This window comes from Ursus arctos, unplaced genomic scaffold, assembly GCF_023065955.2.
Source record: "Ursus arctos isolate Adak ecotype North America unplaced genomic scaffold, UrsArc2.0 scaffold_24, whole genome shotgun sequence".
Classification (NCBI taxonomy): domain Eukaryota; kingdom Metazoa; phylum Chordata; class Mammalia; order Carnivora; family Ursidae; genus Ursus; species Ursus arctos.
In genome coordinates, this window is record NW_026622919.1 from 7,497,293 (window position 1) to 7,518,930 (window position 21,638).

Genomic DNA, 21,638 nt, shown 5'->3' on the forward strand with positions numbered 1-21,638 from the left:
TCTGATTAGCCTGGGGTCGGCTCACTGTTGACGGGTTAGAATAACCGGGGGGCCCTGCTCCGCACGTCCCAGCCCCCAGCCAGCGAGCCATCTCCCGGCAATCGCAGAGGAACAGGGAGGAAGCAGAAACGTGGGTTTGCCAAGCCTCTGCTAACATCCCGATGGTCAAAGCGAGTCACCTGCTAGAACTCTGCCTCTTGAGTGGGAAGACCCGCAAAGTCACATGGTAAAGGGTGTGGCTCCGGAGCCAGGGGAGAATTGGAGTCGCCCCCCCCCCAGGTTAACAGGTGGACGGACTCATGCTGTATGAGTCGGCTCAGGCTTCCTCGCGCCTCACTGAGGGTCAGTAAAGCCAGCAGAGCCTGGTTTACCCTTAACACAGACAGTGAGGCTGCATTGCAGAATGGGGGGGTGCTCCCCGACACAGGTGCTGAGACAGGCGAGTCCTCAGCCCTCCCTAACCCCCTTCTCTGAGGTTATCACACAGCTCCAGGGGTATCAGTGATGGCAGCCTGCAGGCCAGTCGGTTGGCAGAGGCTGCCTGGAATACTGTGTTGAGAAGGATGCCGAGGCCCCATCCAGACTCTGAGGCAAGAGCAGTGCCATGACAGTTCCACAAGAGCAGGTGCCGTGGCTGCGGGCGGGCTCGTGGGCGCGTCTCTACTGCGTTCGCTGTGGCGGGTGAGAGCCTCTCTCCACCCTCACTCCCGTCGCCCCGCGCCTGACACCTTGCCACCCCCTTTTCTCACTCCCACCCTCTGTCCTCACCCCCTTTCCAATCCCAACAGCCTCTGGCACCAGGACAGAATGATCTTGGCGTGCGCGCACATGCCCGCCTTTACGGTCACACCCGCCACCCTCCCACCCGCTCCACACTCCAGCCAAACACATGGGGGAAGGCTGGAGAGATTGTATCTCAGCAAATTACAGCGGATTAATATTCATGGCTGAGAGGAAAGGTCCCTGGAAGCAAATTCTCCGGCGTCTGTTTGCCAGAGATATGTATCTGCTGAGCGCTATCAGCCGGAGGGGTGTGCAGGGGTGCCGACGGCGGGCGCTCTCTCCGCGAGGCTGCTCTCGCTGCCGGGACAGGGACGCCGATTAGCTGCGCTCCGCCGGTGCCCCGGTGCTCGCTGTTGAAAGGGAGACAAGATGCCTAACAAAGACACATGCTGGGGGCTTTGGGCAGGTTCTAGGGTGATTTCTTTTATTCTTAATTAAATTATCAATTGGGCCCCCATGGACCTGAGAAAAAAAGGGCTGGCTTGATAGGAGTGGGTGGAAGGTGGGGCGGGAGCTGGGCCAATCAGAGAAGTGGGAAAAATCTAGTAAATGGGAGCCTGAAGAGTGTGGCTGGAAAATGTAACCCCGCCCCGGCCCGAGAGTTGAATCCTGACCTCCATGCCCCGAGAATTCCAGCAGCTTCTTTTCAAAGTGGGTCAGTCTGGGGTGTAGCAGGTCAGAAGCCCTTCTGAGTGCCAGAAACAGCTCTGTGCACTTGGGAAGTGAGGTGTACAGGGTCATTCCAGAACCATCTATTGAGGGGGTGGTCATCCTGCAGAGGGCCAGCAGTCCAGGGACCTTCCTTAACCACCTTCTGAGGGCAGAAGGAGGGCAGGTCGAAGGCCATGAGGGCTTCCCAGTCCTTCTGCCACCTTCAGAGCTCCATCCCTGACTCTGAGGGTCCCAATCCAGAGTGTTCTCCTTGCCTCTAGTGCTAGTCAAGGCAACGCCAGCTGCAATTACAGACAGACCCCCAAATCCTGGGGGCTTAGCACCAGAGAAGTGTATCTTTGTGCTCATTTAAAGTCCTAGCAGAGGCGAGGAAGGGGAGGGACACTCCCCCACAGTCATTCGAGGGCCCCGGCTGGTAGGAGCTCTGCCGTCCTCAACCCAAGCTTCAGAGTTGCCCTGCTTTGACAGCGGGGAGAACCTAGGAGTTGCACAGGGGGTTCGTAGGGTCTGAGCCTGGAGTAGTGCACATACCTTCCGCCATATCCCACCAGCCCGGCCCCACTGCCCCACCTGGCTTCCCAGCTGCTTACATCTCAATGGAAGGGGAGCCTGAAACAGATGGATGAACTCCATCCACTATGCCATCCCACCTAGGACAGGGCATCTCCACTGCGGCATAATCCAAATTTGGGGCCCAATAAATCATTGTTGTGCAGGCTGTCCAGTGCATTGTAGGACACTTAGCAACACCCCTGACCTCTCCCCACTAGTTCCTATCACAGCCCCCCGGCTGTGATACCAGCATTTGTCCAGACATTGTCAAATGTCCTGGAGGGTGAAGCCATCCCTGACTGAGAACCACTGACCTAGAAGGATCCATCATAATGTAAATAAAATAGAGCAAAAGGAGAGATTGGGGGGTGAGGTGGGTCTTCCTGGTCAAGGAGAGAAAGCACTGGAAATGGGAACCCTCCCTGGAGGCAAGAGGGGGTTCAGGGCAGGCAGATGCACTGGGGAGTGGGACCCGGCCATGCCCAGTGCACCCACCCTCCAGAGACTTCATCCAGCCGGCTCCTCCAGTGCCGTGGTGTTGGAGAGGGTGGGGAGCTCCCGTCAAGTGGTCCGGGCGCACTGCTGGTCACCACATTAGTCCTGACATTGGACTGTGTGGCAGGTGAGGGCTGCGTGAGAGGCCAGATGGGGACAGGACCGAAGCAGTGGCAGGAATCAGCATCCCTCCATCTCAGGGTTGGGAGGGATCTTCAGAAGCATTTCTTCCGCCCCCTTCACAGATGGGGAAACTGAGGTTCAGCATGGAGGAGGGTATGTGCTCCTCAGAGGCTGGGGCCAGAGCTCATTCCAGGGCTGCCCCCAGCCCTTGACACAGCCCAGCCTTCCTCCCCTCTCCTGGCCTGCCCCACGAGCTACACTAAAGGACAAGGACCTCTGCAGGAGACTTCCGTGTAGGGAAACGGTCCCCGTTCCTGCCCCAGCTCATCACTTCTAAAATATTTTAGCCTGGCTTTTTCATACTTTCCATCAGCTCATTAGCTGGAGGGGGGTTTTCCTCCAGGAAAAAAAAAATGGATACCATTAGGGTAACCAAGAATTGGGGCAGGAGGGCTTTCCCTTCCTACTTCCCAGAGCTCCGCTGATGGTGTGAGACTCAGCCCATGAACCCCCCAAAACCAGGAGAGAGGGGACACCAGCACAGCCTAGCTAGAGAGGCATTAGCAGGGATGTTTATTTGAGAGCCTGTTTAAAACTCTGTAACATTCACCTAATGGGAAAATTTGAAAAGAATTCAACTGGGTCTGTCCTTGTTAAACTAACATTAAGGATGTTTAACAGCTGTCTCGGGCACATCACATTAAAATCCAAGATAGACTTGACAAACTAATGGTTTTGTTTGTCATCGAGAGAACGGGTGAGAGGGGGAGCCGGGCAGAGCGGGCGTGGGCAGTGCTCCCGGTGCTGTCTCCCCCACGTTGGGTGGGGTCCCCAGCTTCCCGCCTGAACCGGCCCCTTTCCCTGCCTGCAGACCAGGTACTGCGGGGCCGCATGGTGGGACCCCAGCAGAGGGAACCTGCACCCCACTGCCCGGCCGGACTCCTTCCTCAGCCCGCAGCCAGTCTCATCCTTGTTGACCAGCTTCAAGAAGGGAGCACCTGACACCCTGAGAAGGGGCTGGGGGGACAGATGAAGCCCCCGACATCGGTGTTACAGGCCACCTGTGGCTTTGGAATCAATCCCAGCCAATGTAGGATTAGGTTAAGGCATTGATTCTGGAATGATCCTGCTCGTTTCTAAATGCACGAGCATCACTCGTCATCCGTTCCTCATTCATTCATTCCACTGAATGGGTTTCTTTGGTGCTGGAGCCTCCAGTGCAGAGAGGGTCACACTCAGCATCAAAGCTGTGCCATGGGAGAGGACGGAAGGCCGCGGGGGCTCGGACGCCGGGGGCCAGGTGTGGAGTGGGGGCCGGGAATCTTCACGGGGATGGTCTCGGACCTCTGTGCACATGCTGAATTTGGGTCTGACCCCAGCACTGGCAGCATGTTGCGATTCTCTGCAGACGAAGCGTGCTGAAGTTGAGGCAGTGAGTGCTCTCGGGAGCTGGGCTGGAGGAGGGGCTCTGAGGGCCGCCAGCTTCTTGTCCCCGCGCCCATCCTCCAATGCTCAGAGCCCCTGGGCCCCTGTCAGATGGATCCTTTTCCTCTTCGCAGAGCCATCACCCTGGAGAACACCCTCGTCATCCTGTCCACGGTGGCTCCCGACGCAGGCCGCTACTACGTACAGGCTGTTAATGACAAGAACGGGGATAACAAGACCAGCCAGCCCGTCACTCTTGCCGTGGAGAGTAAGTAAGCGGCCGGGCCTGGGACGGATGGAGGAGCGCATCATTAAATCTTGGGAACGGGGCTCCAGGGGGTCGTTGGGAAGATGGAATGGTGGCAGAGGGGGGAGGCTAGAGGAGGGCAGCGGAGGGGCCTCCGAGGAACAGGAGGAGGAGTCCCAGCATCGGGAGCGTGAGGGTGGAAGCAAGGAGGGAGCCGTGCAGGACCCCGTTCCCATGACAAAGCTGAGATCCTGCCTCAGGGGAGGGGACGCTGAGCTGGCTGTTAGCAGGGCTGCCGGCGGCCCAGGGAGGGAGAGAGTGTGCGTGTGTGGGTTAGGCCACCTCCGGGGCTCAGGTGCCGACAGAGCACGCAGGAGCTGGGGAGCTCGTTTCGAGAGAACTACGCTCACAGCCTCTGCTCAGCTGGTACGTACACAGCACGGCTTCTGCTCAGAGCCAGGCCGTCTCCGCTCATGGGAACAGTGGTTCCCCGCCCAGGCTTCTGCCTGAAAGTGCCCATCCCAGAAACCACCCCGCACCCTGGAAGAGACGGGCCAAGCTCTCCCCAGTGGCAGAGAACAGATGGTAGCAAATGGAAAGGGGTGGCTCCTTGGGTCTCCTTTGGCAAAGAGGTATTTGTCCCGCCGAGACTGAAGGCAGGTGTCTCATCCCTGGTGGAAATGCTGGGACGCCCTCCCTGGCCTGATTCTCGCCAGCCAGCCTGGCCCCTCCCTCTGCGCTCCATCCCTGGGAGAGAGAAGGTGGGTGGGGTGGCTCAGGCAGCCGGCCCAGGCCCGGAAGCACCGAGTATGTGGGACCAGAGCTTGCCGCAGCAGCCGAACAGCCACACAAGCTGGGGGAGCCAGATGTTCACGTCCCTTCACATCTGTACCACTCCTGCTCCAAAAGCAAGTCTCATTTATCATCCATGGTCGCGTGGGGACACAGCTGCCAGCAGCAAGATGAGGGTGTGGGTCTCCATGGGGCCTTCCTGTGTCCTTCCCCTGATCTCTGCCTCTGTCTGCCAATGTCTGGAAAGCCCAGATCATTCCTCAGCCTTACCGTGTCCATTCCTGGGCCTTCTAAGCACCAGCAGAACCCCTTCCCATATCCCTGGAACTCTCTCCCTCCCTGACCCCAGATTCCAGTCGGCCTAGAAAGACACCTGAACGCACAGAGGAGGGTTCCATTCAGGATACTGACCTATTCTGACATTGACCTGGACCAGGGTCTCAGTCTGGTTCCCGTAGCCTGGGGCCCAGCCATAACGTGGGGCTGCCGTTTCTATAGGGAAAGGATTAATCATCAGAGGGAGATGTTTTCCCCCCTATATTCTCCAGTGATCAGAAACCTGGAGTCTGGTAGAATTCAGTCATTGGGAAAGAGGCAATGTTCACGGTCTGAGTCAAGGCCAGGCATCTTCCTGGGTGACTCAGTTTACCCTGGGACCAGAGGTTGGAGCCCCCCACTCTGTGCTCCTCCCCCACACCTCACCCACTCTTCACAGGCCTTAAGCAGCGCCTCTGCGGGCAGACCGTGGATGTCATTCACTCTCTGCTCCATCTCAACTCCCCACCCCAACCCTCCATCTGGCCCGAGGGAGGAGGGTCGGACCCTTCCGGACCCCAGTGTCTGCCCAGACCTCCCCCCGTTGTCTGTTTCTCCCACCCCATCACCCCTCGCCTTCTGCTCTCACGTGGTGATTTGTACTGGATTAAGAGCAGAATCATCTGATTTTCAGCTAATTTCTCCTCCCACGAGTGATTGCACTTCAAAACCCTGTTCATGTCACTGACACAAATCCCCCAGCCTGCCTGTCTGCCAGCCAATTTACCAGGAGCAATTGCCACTTCACCCAGCTCCAGCCCCCCTCACTGATCTCGGGGAGCCTGGCTCCTTCCTCTGTTCCCCCTCCTTACCCCTTCATCCCTCCTCTGCCCCAGGGGGCAGTTCTATTTCTTAGAGGCCCTGGGGCAGACAGGCGGGGGGTGCCCATGCTCTTCAGAAACAGAGAAGAGCAAGGCCAGTGCCCCCGTGGAGTTGGGAGCTGACTCCTGCCCAGGGGTCACCCTGGTGACCTCACACAGACTGTCAACCCTGGACCATGGCCCCACACTCAGGAATCAGCATTGCACTGTCCAACAGAAACTAACATAAGCCACAGGAGTAATTTACAATTTGCCAGTCGCTTCATTTTTAAAAAAGGAAAAAGCAACGGGAAATTAATTTTATTAATGTATTTTATTTGCCCCAACATTCCAAAACATTACCATTTTCACATACAATCGACAGAAAATATTAATGAGGTACTTTACGCTGGGCTTCTCTTTCATACTTAGTCTTCGAAATCTCCATGTATTTTATACTTCGAGCACATCTTCTGGTTGCTCAGTTTTCATCTGAAATACGTGATCTGCATTTAGACTTCATCAAATTTACAGCTGGAAAGGTGATGTTGGGTACCCGAGTTGTTCTACACATGCTTAGAAGTGTTCTAATAACTGATTTGGGGATCCGTTTTTAATTAAATGTAAATTAGATCAAATTAAATCCCATTAAATCAAAGGGGCGCCAGTCACATTTCAAGAGCTCCTAGCCACCTGTGGTTCGTGGCCTGCATGTTGGATGCCTGCCCAGGAGAGGGGAGCAACTTACCTCCCTTCCCCACCCACATGCACTTGACCTGTGGCCCAGGTGAGTCACGTGGTCCTTGAGCCTCTGTTTCCTGGTGCCTACGGCAAAAGTGTAGTTGGGAGGATTCGATGAGGTGACCTAGGGAGAATGCATCACAGTGTGTCCCTCCTGGTGCCTGGTATCATCCCAGGGCAGCAGGATCCAACTTTGCCTCTGTGTAGGGAGCCCTGTGCTTCCTGAACTCTGGGTCCCGTCCACGGCAGGAACTCACGTGGAAGACACCATTCCTCCTTGCTCTGGTTTGCATGTGATTTTTCTGGCTTGACCTTTGGGCACCCTTCACCCCACTGCCCAGAGCATGAGTCCAATGAGGCAGATTTCCTGCATTCCATCCCCGAGCGTGGTCTGCTGTCCTCCTCACCCCAGCTGGTCCTCCAAAGACCCGGCGGGCAAGGAGCTGCCAGCCCAGGGCCCCCAGCAGAGAGCACCTGTCAGCATGGTGTGTCCTGCTTAGGGCCAAGTCCGTGCCACCAGGGTCGTTTTGACATCCCCAGTCCACCCCGAGCTGTCCTTCTCTGCCTTCACACCACATCAGAATAGGAGGCTGGTGAGATCAGGGGGAGCCAGGGAACCAGGGGTGGGGGTGGGAGGGACAAGGGCCATTGACTTCTTCACATCCGGGGACCAGAGATGGGGAGAACTGTGTGAGGCACAGTGTGGGTGGCGAGTCCTGGACTCTCAGAGACAGGAGTACCGGAGAAGGGGGTGCATAGAGCTAAATGTCCAGAGCAGTCAAAGAGAATCAGAGCGGAGAAAAGGGGACTTGTAACCAGGAGGTCACCGGCGACGGGAAGGAGAATGCATACGTGGGGGCAGGGGGGAGAGGGACCAGGGTGCCAGTGGCAGCCAGGAGCTGGGGGTGAAGGCTGAGTGGGTGCTTCAGACGACTTCTGGCAGAGTGGATGGCAGCCAAAGGGGAGATTCGTTTCCCTCTGTGCCCGAGCCAGGACTGAGCCAGAGAGATGATTTGGGGAGTGGTAAATGGCTTTGGTTTGCAGCCCCGGAGACCCGGTCCCATTCCTGGTTGTGTCCCTCATTAGCGACTGTCACTGGGAAGTAAACTACTTAATGTCTCTGGCTTTCTCGGCTTTCTCATCCGTAAATTGTGGATGACGATAATGACCGGCCTCTGGTGGCGGGTGGTGGCTGTAATGAGGGAGGAGGCAGGTTCAGCAGGGTGCCGGGAAGGGGCGGGACGGGTGGGACCTCTTACCCTCAGTCGGAAGGCCCTGGAGGGTCTGTGGCTTCCACCTTCTGGTAGCGTCTGGGTCCATCACGTGGTTTGGGCAGGTGGGGGGTGGGAGACAAGGAAGCTGTCCCCGAGCACAGACAGGTACACCCCAGGGAGGACAGACTATCTTTTATTGAGCACCTACTCCACGCCAGGGACTCTGTGCTCACCCCAGACCAGCTTGGCAGCCCCACCGAAGCCCTTCTTCCCCGCATCCATCCCATCAGCTCTAATCCAATAAACTAAGCACTGATGTGAAATCCAGACCATGAGGACAAATCCCTGCCCGTCTCAGTGGGGAAGTCCTGGTGCCTGCCCCAGTCTGGCAGGTACCGAGCCCTCACCCAGAAAAGATCTCAGCCAGGGGCTGACCTCCCAGAACCCTGCGATGCGGTCATTTGTATACCCTTACTGCCCTGGAGAAAATCAAGACCCAGCTGAGGCTCCAGGCCCTCCTTCGCTGGGTCCAGGGGTTCCCAGCTGCAGCTGGTCCCTCTCCTTGAGCCCCAGGGCCGCTGCCAGGACCAAGGCATGACCTCCAGGGTCCCTGGGTAGGTGTCAGTCTCCCCCGACCCCACGAGTTGCCCCGAGGCCCTGGGGTGGCCCTCCTATTTTTCAACTCTGAGCTCTGTTTACCTGGCTCCGCAGTGGGGCGCGTCGCTTGGGCTCTAACTGTCTGTCTCCTCCTCCTGCCCCATTAATCTGGGCCTTGGTACCTGCACGCCCCGGCATGTAATAAACAACTTAGAGCACACTTTTATGGATTCAGCTATATCAGCAGCTTTCAATCCGATCGCGCTTTATGGCACCTACATGAGGCTTTTATATTGTTGCAATTATTTTGCTTTATACGCTTCCTTTCTTCCCTCTTCATTTTACTTTATTTTTTACATTTTATCCCCTTTTCTAGCAAAGCCTGGAGTCCAGGCAGGCAAACGTGCCCAGGGCTGACCGGGGTGGCCCAGGGCTGACTGGGGTGGCTCAGAGTGGTGGTGGGGCCATGACATGCTCTCCCCATAAAGGATGTCCTGTCACTGTCCCCCACGCCACCCCCCTCCCAGGGCCATGCCGGTCATTGTAGTTGGCTGTCTCCAGAACCTCCTGGGAAGGAGCCCAGTGGATGGATTTTGCTTGAGAGGAAAAAGCCCCCTGTGGTTGTATTTCCAGGAGCCCTGGAGCAGGTGGATGGAGAATATTGGAGCTTCTGCCAGTATGGGGCCTGTGCTGACCCACAAAGAGCCTGGCCACTTCCTTAAAGAACTCAAAAAGTACAAAAGGCAAAGCTACCGCCTCTGTTAGAAGAGTTCTGTGTTCTGTGCTGTGTTTATAAAGCCGTCTCGTGGTATGTTCTCTTGCATTTCAGTCACCAGTCCCGAGGTGGCGTAGGGATAGCGCCGGGTCCATTCGGTGCCTTCGCCGAACAAATATACGTGAGCCCCTGCTATGTGCCGGACGTCTCTCCGGTGCTGGAGAAGGAGGCGTGAGCAAGGCTGTCTTAGCTTGGGCTGCCCTAACAGGTTACCCGGCCGGGGGCTTCAGCCCAGGGAAGTCCAAGGTTAAGGGACCAGCATGGTTGGGTTGCACTGAGGCCTCTCTTCCTGCCTTGCAGACAGCCGGCTTCTCACTGTGTCCTCGAGCAGCAGAGACAGAGCTCTGGTGTCTCTTTCTCTTCTGATCGGGGCACCAACCCTGTTGGATTAAGGCCCCACCCTTATGACTTCATTTAAGGTGATGACCAACAAAAGACCCCAACTCCAAGTACAGTCACAGGGAGGTTTTAGGGCTTCAACATACGAATTTGGAGGAGACCTAATTCAGCCTGAAGCAAGGATCCGTGAGGTTCCTGCCCCGCGGATGTATTAGCCTCCTTGGGCTGCTGTAACAAAATTCTGCAGACTGGGGGGCTTGTAACAACCGAAGTGCACTCTGGCAGTTTTGGAGGCCAGACGTCTGAAATCGAGGTGTCGGCAGGCTGTGCGCTCCCCGAAGGCTCCGGGGGGAACGCTTTCTTGCCTCTTGGCTCCTGGCGGCGGCTGGTAAGCCTTTGCACGCCTTGCCTTGAAGGTACATTGCTCCAGGTTTCTGCTCCGTGCTCACCTGGCCTGCTCCCCTATATGTCCATGTGAACGTGTCTCCATTCACTCCTCTTGCAAGGACACGTCGTATCGGATTTAGGGCCCACCCGCATACAGAAGGACCTCATCTTGACTAGATCACACCTATTTCCAAAGAAGGTCACGTCCCCAGCTGCCGTGGACATGAGTTTGGGGGGATTACTATTCAACCCAGTATAGGGAGTTTGCATTCAGGTGGAAGAAGGGCCGGTGAAGAAGCAAGCTAACAAGATGTGGATGGAGGGAAGGATTTTGAAGGCACGGACAGGACAAGGGGCTAAGGGGGAAGGCATGTTTTATGACAGGAAGGTGGGGAGGCTCTGGAGGTCTCCAGTGGCACTCGCGGGACACCGCAGATAGCCGTGACCAGAGGTAGGAGGAGAGGTGAGAGGGACCCCGGGATCATGCCTGCAGGTTCAGCTCAGCAGAGGGGAGAGGGACCCCCAGGTCATGCTGCTTGGGTGGCTGTCCCGTGGTGACCTGCCCCACTCCATGAGGACCAAGGTCTCCCGAGTGGAGACAGGATTTCCGCCCTCTGTCTCCAGCTAACCCCTGACCTCTCCCCAGATGTCGGGGGGCCTGCAGACCCCATCGCCCCAACCATCATCATTCCTCCCAAGAACACCAGCGTGGTGGCCGGGACCTCGGAGGTGACCATGGAGTGTGTGGCCAATGCCAGGTGAGTAGCACGTCCCCCCACTCCCCCGCACCCTTAACTCCAGCTGGCGCTCCTGACCTGTAGGCTCCAGGGGACCCGCCTGAGTTCAGGAAGGTCTGCAAGTGTCACGTGAGGGCCCAGGAAAGGAGTTGGGGCATTTACCCTGGAGGAGGGGTGATGCGTGGATGGGCTGGCTCGTTCTCTGTGGCCTAAGAGGAGAGACCAGGCCCGAGTGGAAGTTACGGGGCAACAGATGTCCGTGCAGGATATCAACGCCTCACTTGTGGCCCTGAGAGCGACCCAGAAGGGGCAGGTGCGGTCCCTGTGCACAGGCAGCTGTGACAGGGACGTGGGGCTGGCAGGTGGCTCGTGTGGTGGCCTTGGCCGGAGGGCAGACCTGGGGTCGGGCGCAACTGCAGCCCCTTCCTGGCCAGGTACAACCCTCCCTTCTCTCACGCAGGAAACAGTCAAATAATTACTGAGCCTCATCACGTGTGGCCCTATGCTGTGCTTCCCACACGATTTCTGTTCTTCTGACAACTACCCCAAAGCCCAGAGAGGGCAAGCAACCTGCCCGAGGTCACCCAGCTGGCCAACAGCAGGGTGGCAATAGAACAGGCCACCTTCGAGGCCCAGGCCCATTGCCATGCTCTGGGCCTCAGTCTCCTCGGCTATGAAATGGGAATGATTCGAGCACCCACCTCCCCGGTCGGGTGTATAGGTAGACTACTGAGCCCACCTCCTAAGTACTCAGGAAAGGTGCTCGGATGCAATGGGCGGGGGGTCCGACCGAGGGCCCCAAGGTCACCTCCTGCTGACGATTCCCCGGGGAGCAGTCCTGTAGCAGCGTTCCTAGGCGTACGCTCCTGGAGACACAGGTTCCCCGCGAGGGTGGGAAAGGCCTTAGCGTGAAGCTCGCTAAGGGCACAGAGAAGACCTGCCTAACGGCACTCGAGCCAGTGTTGCCCAGACTCCCTCGACCACAGCCCTTTCCCAGAGGGCACACCCACACACCCCTTGACGCTGCGCCCAGCACTAAACAGGAGAGAGGCCTGGGGCGCCTGGGGGCTCAGTCGGTTAAGCGTCCAGCTCTCGGTTTCGGCTCAGGTCGTGATCTCAGGGTCGTGAGATCGAGGCCTCCATTGGGCTCCACACTCAGTGCAGAGTCTGCTAGAGAGTCTCCCTCTCCCCCTGCCCCTCCCCCTCTCACCGCCTCCCCGTGCTCTCGCACGCGCGTGCGCTCTCTCCTTCTCTTGCAGATAAATACACCTTTTAAAAATAGAAAAATAAACAGAAGGGCAGGCCTAACCCAATCTCAGGGGGTCTTGAGGGGCCGGGGTCGGTGATGGGGGTGCCCGACTCACCCTCTAAGTCGGGGGGCTGGTATGTCCATCTGCCTGCCTTTCCCTCTTTAACCCTTGGGTGTTCCCCCCGCCCCCGCTCCTCCCCATCACATGTCCCCACCTCTGATGCTGTGCTGCCCGCTGGCTTCTGTTGGGACGGGGCAGGAGAGCGAGACGCACGGCTCAGGCAGCTACGGTCCTCGGGAGGCCCGTGCACCAAGTTAGTGCCGGGCGGGGCTGCAGCTGCCTCCCTGCATTAGAGCGCCCGCCCTCAGCACAACCCCTGGGCACAGCTGTCCCATTTTGTAGACAGGAAAACCGAGGCCCAGAGTGCCGCCCCTCGAAGAGGCAGGGGCTGGGGTTCTGGGCCTGCACTCCCACCCACGCCTGCCCACCTCTCGAAGTCCCTGTGGCTGAGAACCTGTTTCCCTCTCGCCCTCCAGGCCCCTGATCAAGCTGCACATCATTTGGAAGAAAGATGGGGTGCCGCTGTCGGGCGGCCTCAGCGACTACAACCGCCGGCTGACCATCCCCAGCCCCACGGGCAGCGACACCGGCTACTACGAGTGTGAGGCTGTCCTGCGTAGCAGCAGCGTCCCCTCCGTCATCCGTGGAGCCTTCTTGTCTGTGCTGGGTGAGCTGGGGCAGGGCTGCTGGGGACCCCCCCCCCAGGGGTAGGGGCAGTAGGGCTGGGGCCTTCTTAAAGGTGACCCGCACAGTGGCTGTATCAAAAGGAGCATGGCTCTGAGCCCCTCCCTTGGTCCTTTCTGCTACAGAACCGCCTCAGTTTGTCAAGGAGCCAGAGAGACACATCACTGCAGAGATGGAGAAAGTGGTGGACATTCCCTGTCGGGCCAAAGGTAACACAGCGGTGGGGTTGAAGGGGAGCAAGGACACCCCCCCCCCCACAGATCTCCAGCCTTTCCTGTCCCCTTCACAAACTTTTCTAAATTCCACTTCCTTCTCCAGGCAGCATCACTGAGCAGGGAGTCAGTCTGGCCGTGAGCAGACACCCCAGGAAACAAACAGGCCAAATTACCATAATCTCAGGACTGGAAATCAACCCACGTTACCTTAACTTGAGGGTTACAAATGAATCCAAATCACCGTAATTTCAGGATAGGTGACAGACTGAAATTGCCCATAATTTGGGAGTTGTAGACAATGCCAAATTACCGTAATGTCAGAACTGCTAGAACTTGGGTACATCTCACCTGAGATGGGTCCTCAGGAGCTCCGCCTGGTTTCTGGGCCATTTTGCTCCATTTCCTCCCCTACTCTGTCTACTTAACCCCCCTTGTCAGAGCTCCTGAAGAATTTCCTCTTTCCCCACCCCCAGCCTCCCTCTTTCTGGCTCAGCTGAGCTACGGGACAGCGCAAAACCGGGGTGAAGTCTGGGGTGATGGGACGGGAGGTAGAGAGCATGCACCACGGCCTGTGGTCTGATGGTGAGCAAAGAGGCAGCACGTCGCTCAGGCAGGAGGAGAGGCTCCGTGGAGGGTGTAAGGACGCCCCTTCCGAGACCACACAAGGGGAAGGCAAAGCTCCATTCATTCACCCAACAAACAGTTTTTGGAGGCTTTACCAGTGTTCCGATGCTGCTCTCGGGCTGGGGAGGTGCGGACTGAACCCAACAGCCAAATCCTTGCCGTTACAAAACTTACATTCTTAAGAGGAAGGCAGACGAACCAGTAAGCAAACAAAGATACCTTATTTCATCTCATCGAAAATGCCGTGAGTTGTGAGATGCCCCATGATTTTATGTGCCACTAAGAAAGAAAAAAGGCTGTCAATGAAATTAGGACATGCTTTTGATAGTAAGACATGTCCTGATCGCAGAAATGTTACAACGTGGAAGAGTGTGCCCTGTGGAACAGATAGAAGAAATACAGCGTCCTAGAACGTCAGAGTGGAAAAGGGCTGGGAAGGAGAAGGGAGAAGTGAACAGGCTTAGGGGGCTTGGAGGGATGGGGTGCTCTTTCGAATGGAGTGCAGGAGCTCCTCTGGGGAAGTCACCTTTGAACAGAGAGAGAAAGAGCGGGGAGGCTGGGGGTACCTGCAGGATGACCATGCCAAGCCAGGGGTGTATGACTTGGGCAAGGCTGAGAGACAGGGAGCCCCCATTCACCTCCCCCTGCACAGCAGGTAGGAGGGGGCTCCCAAGCCGCCCCAGGAACGCTAGCGTCCTCTGCGTGCTCTTTGACATGGGACTCTGCGGGCGTGTGAGTTTGGGAAACCAGGCCCCGCCTGGAAGTTCCCAGAGCACACCACAGGCTCTGCCTTAATCAAATGGCAGTTAAAAAAAATTAATTTGTCCAATCCAGCATTTCCAAGCTAAACTAGTCCAGCTAAATTTTCTTGGAACCCCTGCTATTATAAAGAACTTGAGAAGTGCCACGCTGAGAACATCTTCCACCTCTTCCAAGACCATTAAGTGGCACCTCTGAGAATGCTCTAGAAACTAAGACACACAGGGACCGCCCACCCCCGCCCCTCGCAGTCTTCCAGGCTCAGAGGTGGGAGGGAGGGAGCCAGGATGTGGGCTGACTGTGGGCCCACGTCTGTCCTCCCAGGCGTACCACCACCGTCCATCAGCTGGTACAAGGACGCGGCCGTGGTGGAGGTGGAGAAGCTGAGCCGCTTCCGGCAGCGCGGCGACGGGGGCCTGCAGATCAGCGGGCTGGTGCCTGACGACACGGGCATGTTCCAGTGCTTTGCCCGCAACGCAGCCGGCGAGGTGCAGACTTCCACCTACCTGGCCGTCACCAGTAAGTCGGCCCTTCCCTGCCCTGCCCCTGAGGCCCTTCCCGCTCAGGACTCCGCTTTCCTCCAAGCCCGCAGCCTCTTGAGAAAAGATGCTGCATTTTGCAGGGATAGGATGCCAGAGGACTCTCCCCCGGCAGCCGGGGTGGCTGCCTCCAGCTATGCCCCCTGCTTTCACAGCCCAGGTCTGGCGCTGCAGAACCCAGAGCCAAGGACGACTGCGCTGGCTCTTTGAGAGAAGCAGCTGTGAAACCACAGGCCCCGCTTTGGCATCCGAGCTGTCCCTGGTTTCCAGAGCAGGGTGAAGCCGCCCCGTCCCAGCAGAGAAGGCTTGCTTACTTCTCTGAAGGGAGCCAGAGCTTGAATCTCAGTCCCCACTTCCAACTTTTTGCCCTCTCGGAGTCTCTTTTGATGGTTACAGCAGCTCTCCTGCCCTCTTACTGGAGTTGCCGGAGCGTGGAATGCTCCATGAGCGGCCACACCGTAGACGGCAGGTCACCCGTCTGGGCTCATCGCTCAGACCCACGGAGGTCCCCAAACAGGGCAGCCACAGAGCAGGGGGCAGGCTGGGTTTGCCCCAACGGGGCAGTCAGGGCAGCATCTTGCTTCTTGCTTCTGATAAGTGCCGCTGAAGCTGGCGCTGGTCCCTCCCTAACTCTACCCCCGTGCACGTCTGACCGGACAGTTCCCTGAGGGCTGGGCTAGGGAAGGCAGCCCAGAGCTCAGCCAGGCTGTGGACTGTCCAGGGCCAAGCCTTGTGCACAGGGGGTCACATTCTTCTATTGGCCGTTAGCACTCTTTCTTTTAAGAAACCGAAGCCTCAATATTCAATGAAGGACAGATCCCATTTACCTTGTCATGGAGGGCAGGAGCTGCCCCAGGGGTCCTCAGTTTCCCCCAAATGGAGGCCTAAGAATCAAGGCTGGGGGAGTAGTGTAGCCTGGGTCCTTCCACAGGGCAGATGGTACAGGGAGTCTTCTGGAGCCTTCTGGGCTTTTCCCCAGTGTCGGGCCCCATCAGGACACCTGTTGCCTTGTATGGCAGCAGCCACAGTGGCAGGGGCAGGACGAGGACCTGGCCCTCTGGCTGGGAGGCTCCTCCAGGATGTAGCTAAGAGGCTACTGTCTCTTTCTGCAGGCATTGCCCCCAACATCACCAGGGGCCCCTTGGACAGCACAGTGATCGATGGCATGTCAGTGGTGCTGGCTTGCGAGACTTCGGGGGCACCCCGGCCGGCCATCACTTGGCAGAAAGGTAGATGGGACTGATCTCCTTTGGAGGGTGTGGCCCTGGAACCGTCGAGGGCAGTCCTCAGAGCTCTGTGCTGGAGCCAGCCAGGTTGGGTTCCCTATGTACAGTTGTGAAGGTTGTGCACTGCACACCCCAGGAGGGCATCCATCTCTCACACCACAGTATGTACCGCATGCTGCCCTGCTGGGCTCAGGGCCCAGCTCTGCATTTTCTGACACCCGTGACCTGGGATGAATTATTTACTCACTCCGAGCCTCAAGGTCCCTATCTGTAAACTGAGGACAATAGTGCACATACCCCAGTCTGGCACAAGGACGAAACGAGAGCCTGCACTGTGCCAGGCAGCAGTGAAGCCCGATGAAGGATAGCTGCTTGGTGATCATATTGTGGTTGTGGCCGTTAGTGCTGGCAGGGGGGACCGTCCCTCCTCCTCGGAGGCACGGAGGGCTCCAGAGGCCTGCACCAGAAGAGCTCAAGCGGTCCCGCCCCGTGTGCCCTCTCCAGCCTTGGTTTGAAAGCTCGCCTTCCCCACTCTCCCCGTGCACACACACACGCACACGTGTGCAGACACCCAGTCACTCCCCCCACCTCCAAGTCTGCTATGATGAAGCTTCTCACAGGACTCACCTGCCCCCGACCCCCAGACCTTCCCACGACCCCCCCCCACTGCTTTATTTCTGCACCTCCAAATACACAAGCTAAGCTGCCTGTTCATGCCACCGACTGCCTGACGCCCCACGAGGTCAGGAGTTTCAGCTGTGCCCGCCGCCGCCTCCCTGGGGCCTAGGCCAGGGTCTGGCACATGGTCTTGCTCAGTAGGTATTTATGGAATGAGTGTAAGCACAGCCAGGCACACGTATGGACACAAACATAGGTGAGGACCTGCCACACTCACTGGTTCGATATTCCTGGCCATGCGTGCAGATAGACACCCCCACAGCCTGGCACGTGGAGATGCCCCTCTGCACAGACAGGTGGGATTTTCTTTAAAATGGTTATCATCGGGGCGCCTCGGTGGCTCAGTCGTTAAGCGTCTTCCTTTGGCTCAGGTCATGATCTCGGGGTCCTGGGATCAAGTCCCTGCATCAGGCTCCCTGCTCAGTGGGGAGCCTACTTCTCCTTCTCCCTCTGTGCTCTCTGTCCCCCCCAAATAAATAAACAAAAATTTTTAAAAACTAGATACAGTCTCCAAAACCTGCACTGTCAGGCTCCCGCCCGGGACAGATCCCCACAACCCCCCCCCCAGGCACCAGGCCTGCCCGGGTCCCACCGCAGACGGAGGGCTGCCCCCCACCCCCGTCCCTGTCCGCCCTGCCCCCGCTCCTGGCTGCTCCCACCCATCACTTTCTTCTGCTCTCCTGAAGGTGACTCTCCGGAAGCATCCTGCGGCAGGATGCCCGTCACCACCTTGTCAGAGCTGTCTGCCCCCTCCCCCCGGCCCGGGTACCAGCTGTCTCCAAGAGCTGTGCCTGGCTGCATCAGGAGACAGTCCCTGGCCTTCCCTGGTGAAGGGCAGACAGCGTGGTGGGTGGAGAGACGCCAGGGGACCCGGGCTCTGTGACCTGGTGTCCTTGTGCCCGTCACCGTGTCAGAAACCTTCCTGGGCCTCAGCCCCGACCCCGGCCCGGCCCCCACCGCCCCGGCCCTCCCAGCATTTCTAAAGCTGGGGGTCTGCCTGAGGGCACCTGCCCAGAGCCACCAGGGAACAGGAGATGCGAGGTCCCAGAGAGCAGGGGGCTGCGTGCCGCCGCCTGAGCCCACCCCGAGCCCGCCCCGTGTCGCCTTCAGGGGAGCGCATCCTGGCCAGCGGCTCCGTCCAGCTGCCTCGCTTCACGCTGCTCGAGTCGGGGAGCCTGCTTGTCAGCCCGACGCACATCTCCGATGCCGGCACCTACACCTGCTTGGCCACCAACTCGCGGGGGGTTGACGAAGCCTCGGCTGACCTGGTTGTGTGGGGTGAGTGTGCGGAGTGGAAATGCTTCACACGTCCGTGCGCACATGTGTGCTGAGCACGGGCTCTCACCGCCAGCACCTCCTCGTCGCACGGCTGTCTCACCAGGGTGCGTCTTGTAAGAAGGACAGGGACAGATGAATCCAGAGGAGAAGGACCGGGAAGGCCAGGGTTCTGCAGACGGTGCCATGTGAAGGGCCAGATAGGAACTATTTTGGGCTCTGTGGGCTAGACGGCGTCCGTCCCGACTCCTTGACTGACTTGTCTCTTTCATCAAGAAAGCGGCCGTAGATAATACGTCAGCCGACAGACAAGGCTGTGTTCCACTGTGTTACCCAGACAGGCTACCGGCCAGACTTGACCCTGGACTATAGGGGGCTGAGCCCCACTTTCCAGAAACTTCTCAAGCCCCTTGCATCATCAGATTGCACCGCTTGGGATCCGCACCCAAGATAGACATGCCCGTGGGCCCCCCGTGGGCTGGCATGCGAGGCAGCAGACCAGGAATCAGACGATCCTATTTTTACCCTGGCTGGACCACTCATGTGCTGATCATTCTCCAATTTCCATTTGTTCATCCCTCCCCAGGGTTTCCTGGGAGAAGATTAAATGAGTCCCCACTCTGAACGTGGCTTCCAAGAACGCAAGTACCATGGAGGCACACTGTTCTTGTTACCATTCTGGGTCAGCCACCACGGTAGAGCCGTCCACACGCTGGGTCTGCCTTCTCCTGCCCATAGAATTCAGCCACATGGGCCCGGGTCACCTGAAGACGCCTTTCCCACACCTGCATCTCACCTGTTACTCTGCATCTAGTCCCCTTCTCAGCACCCTGTCTCCCTGCTGTCTTTCAGCCCGGACCCGCATCACCAAGCCTCCCCAGGACCAGAGTGTCATCAAGGGTACCCAGGCCTCCATGGTGTGCGGAGTGACCCACGACCCCCGAGTGACCGTCAGGTACTCCCTCTGCTGTGGCCCCATGGAGGCAAAAGGGGAGGGCAGCTTTAGGGATAGCTGGGCGAGTGTTGACACCAAGGAGGTAAGTGTCGCTGTGGGGCCTTGGGGGGACCACCTGCAGAGCGGGTGCGGGGCTGAGCTAGCTTGAACTGAATTGGGCCGTGTTGGGGGTGGGAGCGATGTGGAAAAATGGAGGATGGAGGGATGCAGGAGGGAGGAGGGGAGAAAGAGGCATTTTGGTTGGTGACACGTGGAGACTCTGAGTTGCTCTAGCCATGAGACAGGACCCCATTCTAGCGCAATCTCAGACCCAGATCTTAGACCCTCTGCCCACCGTGTGGACAGCAGACGGATCTGGGTAAAGAGGCGTAGGAGCAGAGGTAGGCCAGGGCAGGAGACACATGTGAGAGGAAAGCACCCCAAAATGGGGCCACCCCACCACCCAGGACTTTGGTGAGCTACTTGGCTTGAAGGGAACCAGGTCCCCGACCCCCCCACCCCGGGGAAGCCACTGGAGACAGGACAGCAGCAGCCAAGCAGGGTGTAAAGGCCAGAACCCCTCCCAAGCATGGGCTGCGGACACCTGGACCAACCCCAGGAAGGGCTTCGGGAACTAAGACCAGGAGGAAATTGTCCCTTCGGGGCTCTCCCTTGAGCTCCGGGATGCCGAGTGAAAAAAATTAACTGCTTCCTTAGAAACAAATATTCCCTCCATGTTGCTTCTGTGTTTTATGGCCAATATCACTGCCAAAGCAACGGGCATCGAGGCTGGAAGGGGCCGGGCGCTGATGCCACTTGGGAGGCTTGGCCCCCACCGCTCTGGAGGCAGCTGCGTCCTGCGGCGCCATCTGGTGGCCATTGGGCATATGACAGCCTATGCCACCGCACAGAATGGGCCCCCGGAAGCCAGGGTGGGCATAAGGGGTGCTAGACTTTTCAACCCACACCCATTCTCAGAGAATCCATTGTGGGCCCCCAGTTTGAGAAACACCTCCTTGAACATTAAACATTGACCCTTTAGGACAGTCATGTGTTGCCAGCAAGCAGGAGCCTTGAAATCACAAGGCTCGTTAAAGTATTGTCAACACAAGAAATAGAATACACTTATTCCTGGGATTATTAAATTTTGTCAAAAAAAATGTCAACTATAAAGCTGTTCTCCAAGAGAACCCCGCATACCCCCCCCCCCCACCACCAGAGAATACCGCTGTGGGTCTCAGACCCACACATAAGTGGTAGTTATGATTTTAGCACGTATTAATTGAAAACTTTATAATAATAAAAAGCTACATTAATTCAGCAACAAGTTAAAATAAATTGGTGTTTTGGTTATTAAAATATTATCCAGCCAGCATTTGGAAAATACTGCACGTTTTATTCATTCTCTAGACAATTCTTACTGAACAAAGGGATTCAGTGACCTCTTGCGATATAGCTGCCCAAGGACCCCTAGGAACCCACAGATGGGAAACCCTATTCCAGCTCACTGAGGGGTGTTCGCCTGAGAATGGAACTCCCCATCTAGGGCAATCTTTTCTTGATGAGGAGAGAGAACAGAATTGGTCCTCTAGGCCCCAAAATTGTCAGTCTATGGCCAAAGCCACCCCCATATCTCCCACCCCTCCCTTGGACTTGAAAATCCTGTTGGAGCTTTAGGGAACACGCTGGGAGTTCCCTGACCAGACAGGCTAGAAATGACCCAGCAAACAACCCAGTCAAATTAAAGTGATGGCCACTTAATTCTGTGCTCTGTGCCGTCCTCAAAATCAAGCCAGGGTCCAGGGTCATAGCCTGAGCAGGTTTGGGTTGCCATCCCAGAAATCTTCCAGAACTGCCTTAGGAGAAACTCTTCTGTTCGGTATCTGAGCCCAGATCTACACTAACTCTGAGCAGTCCACTTGTGTCCACTATCAATACTAGTGAATATTTCCATTGGCTTTTTTTTTATTATACAGCTTATAGATATCCTTTTCAGGAGGAAAATACAGAAAATGCAGATAAGCCCCCGAAAAATGGGGAGGGAGGGAGAGGGAGAAAAAGAAGAAAAATAGGTTTATCTGTTTCTCTCAATTAGAGATAATAATATTAGAGTGTCATTTATAAAACACCTAGAAACACAGTTTCTGTGTCTGCTTTTTCCCTTAAGAACCCATTGTGAATGTCTTCCCCTGTCGATAAATATTCTTGCACAAACTTCATTATATGTTATTCACTCATCCATTGTGTGGATGTAACGTAATTTCTGTTACCAGTTCCCTAATGTTGGATATTTGGATGGTTTCTCAATTTTTTTCTAATATTAAGAAACATTACGGGGCGCCTGGGTGGCCCAACTGGGCATCTGACTCTTGATCTCAGCTCAGGTCTTGATCTCCGGGT

The 21,638-nt window shown here is 57.0% G+C and overlaps 1 protein-coding gene across 2 annotated transcripts in view; it reads left to right on the forward strand.

Moving 5' to 3' along the window:
- Positions 1–21,638, forward strand: part of SDK2 (sidekick cell adhesion molecule 2) — a 254,736-nt gene that overhangs the window by 163,759 nt on the left and 69,339 nt on the right. For both annotated transcript variants that reach the window (XM_057318008.1, XM_026512320.4), the window contains exons 5-12: positions 4,185–4,318; positions 10,904–11,015; positions 12,781–12,971; positions 13,114–13,197; positions 14,911–15,105; positions 16,238–16,354; positions 18,140–18,307; positions 19,157–19,259. In XM_057318008.1, the coding sequence (XP_057173991.1) occupies positions 4,185–4,318; positions 10,904–11,015; positions 12,781–12,971; positions 13,114–13,197; positions 14,911–15,105; positions 16,238–16,354; positions 18,140–18,307; positions 19,157–19,259 (1,104 nt within the window). The remainder of the gene's footprint in view (positions 1–4,184; positions 4,319–10,903; positions 11,016–12,780; positions 12,972–13,113; positions 13,198–14,910; positions 15,106–16,237; positions 16,355–18,139; positions 18,308–19,156; positions 19,260–21,638) is intronic.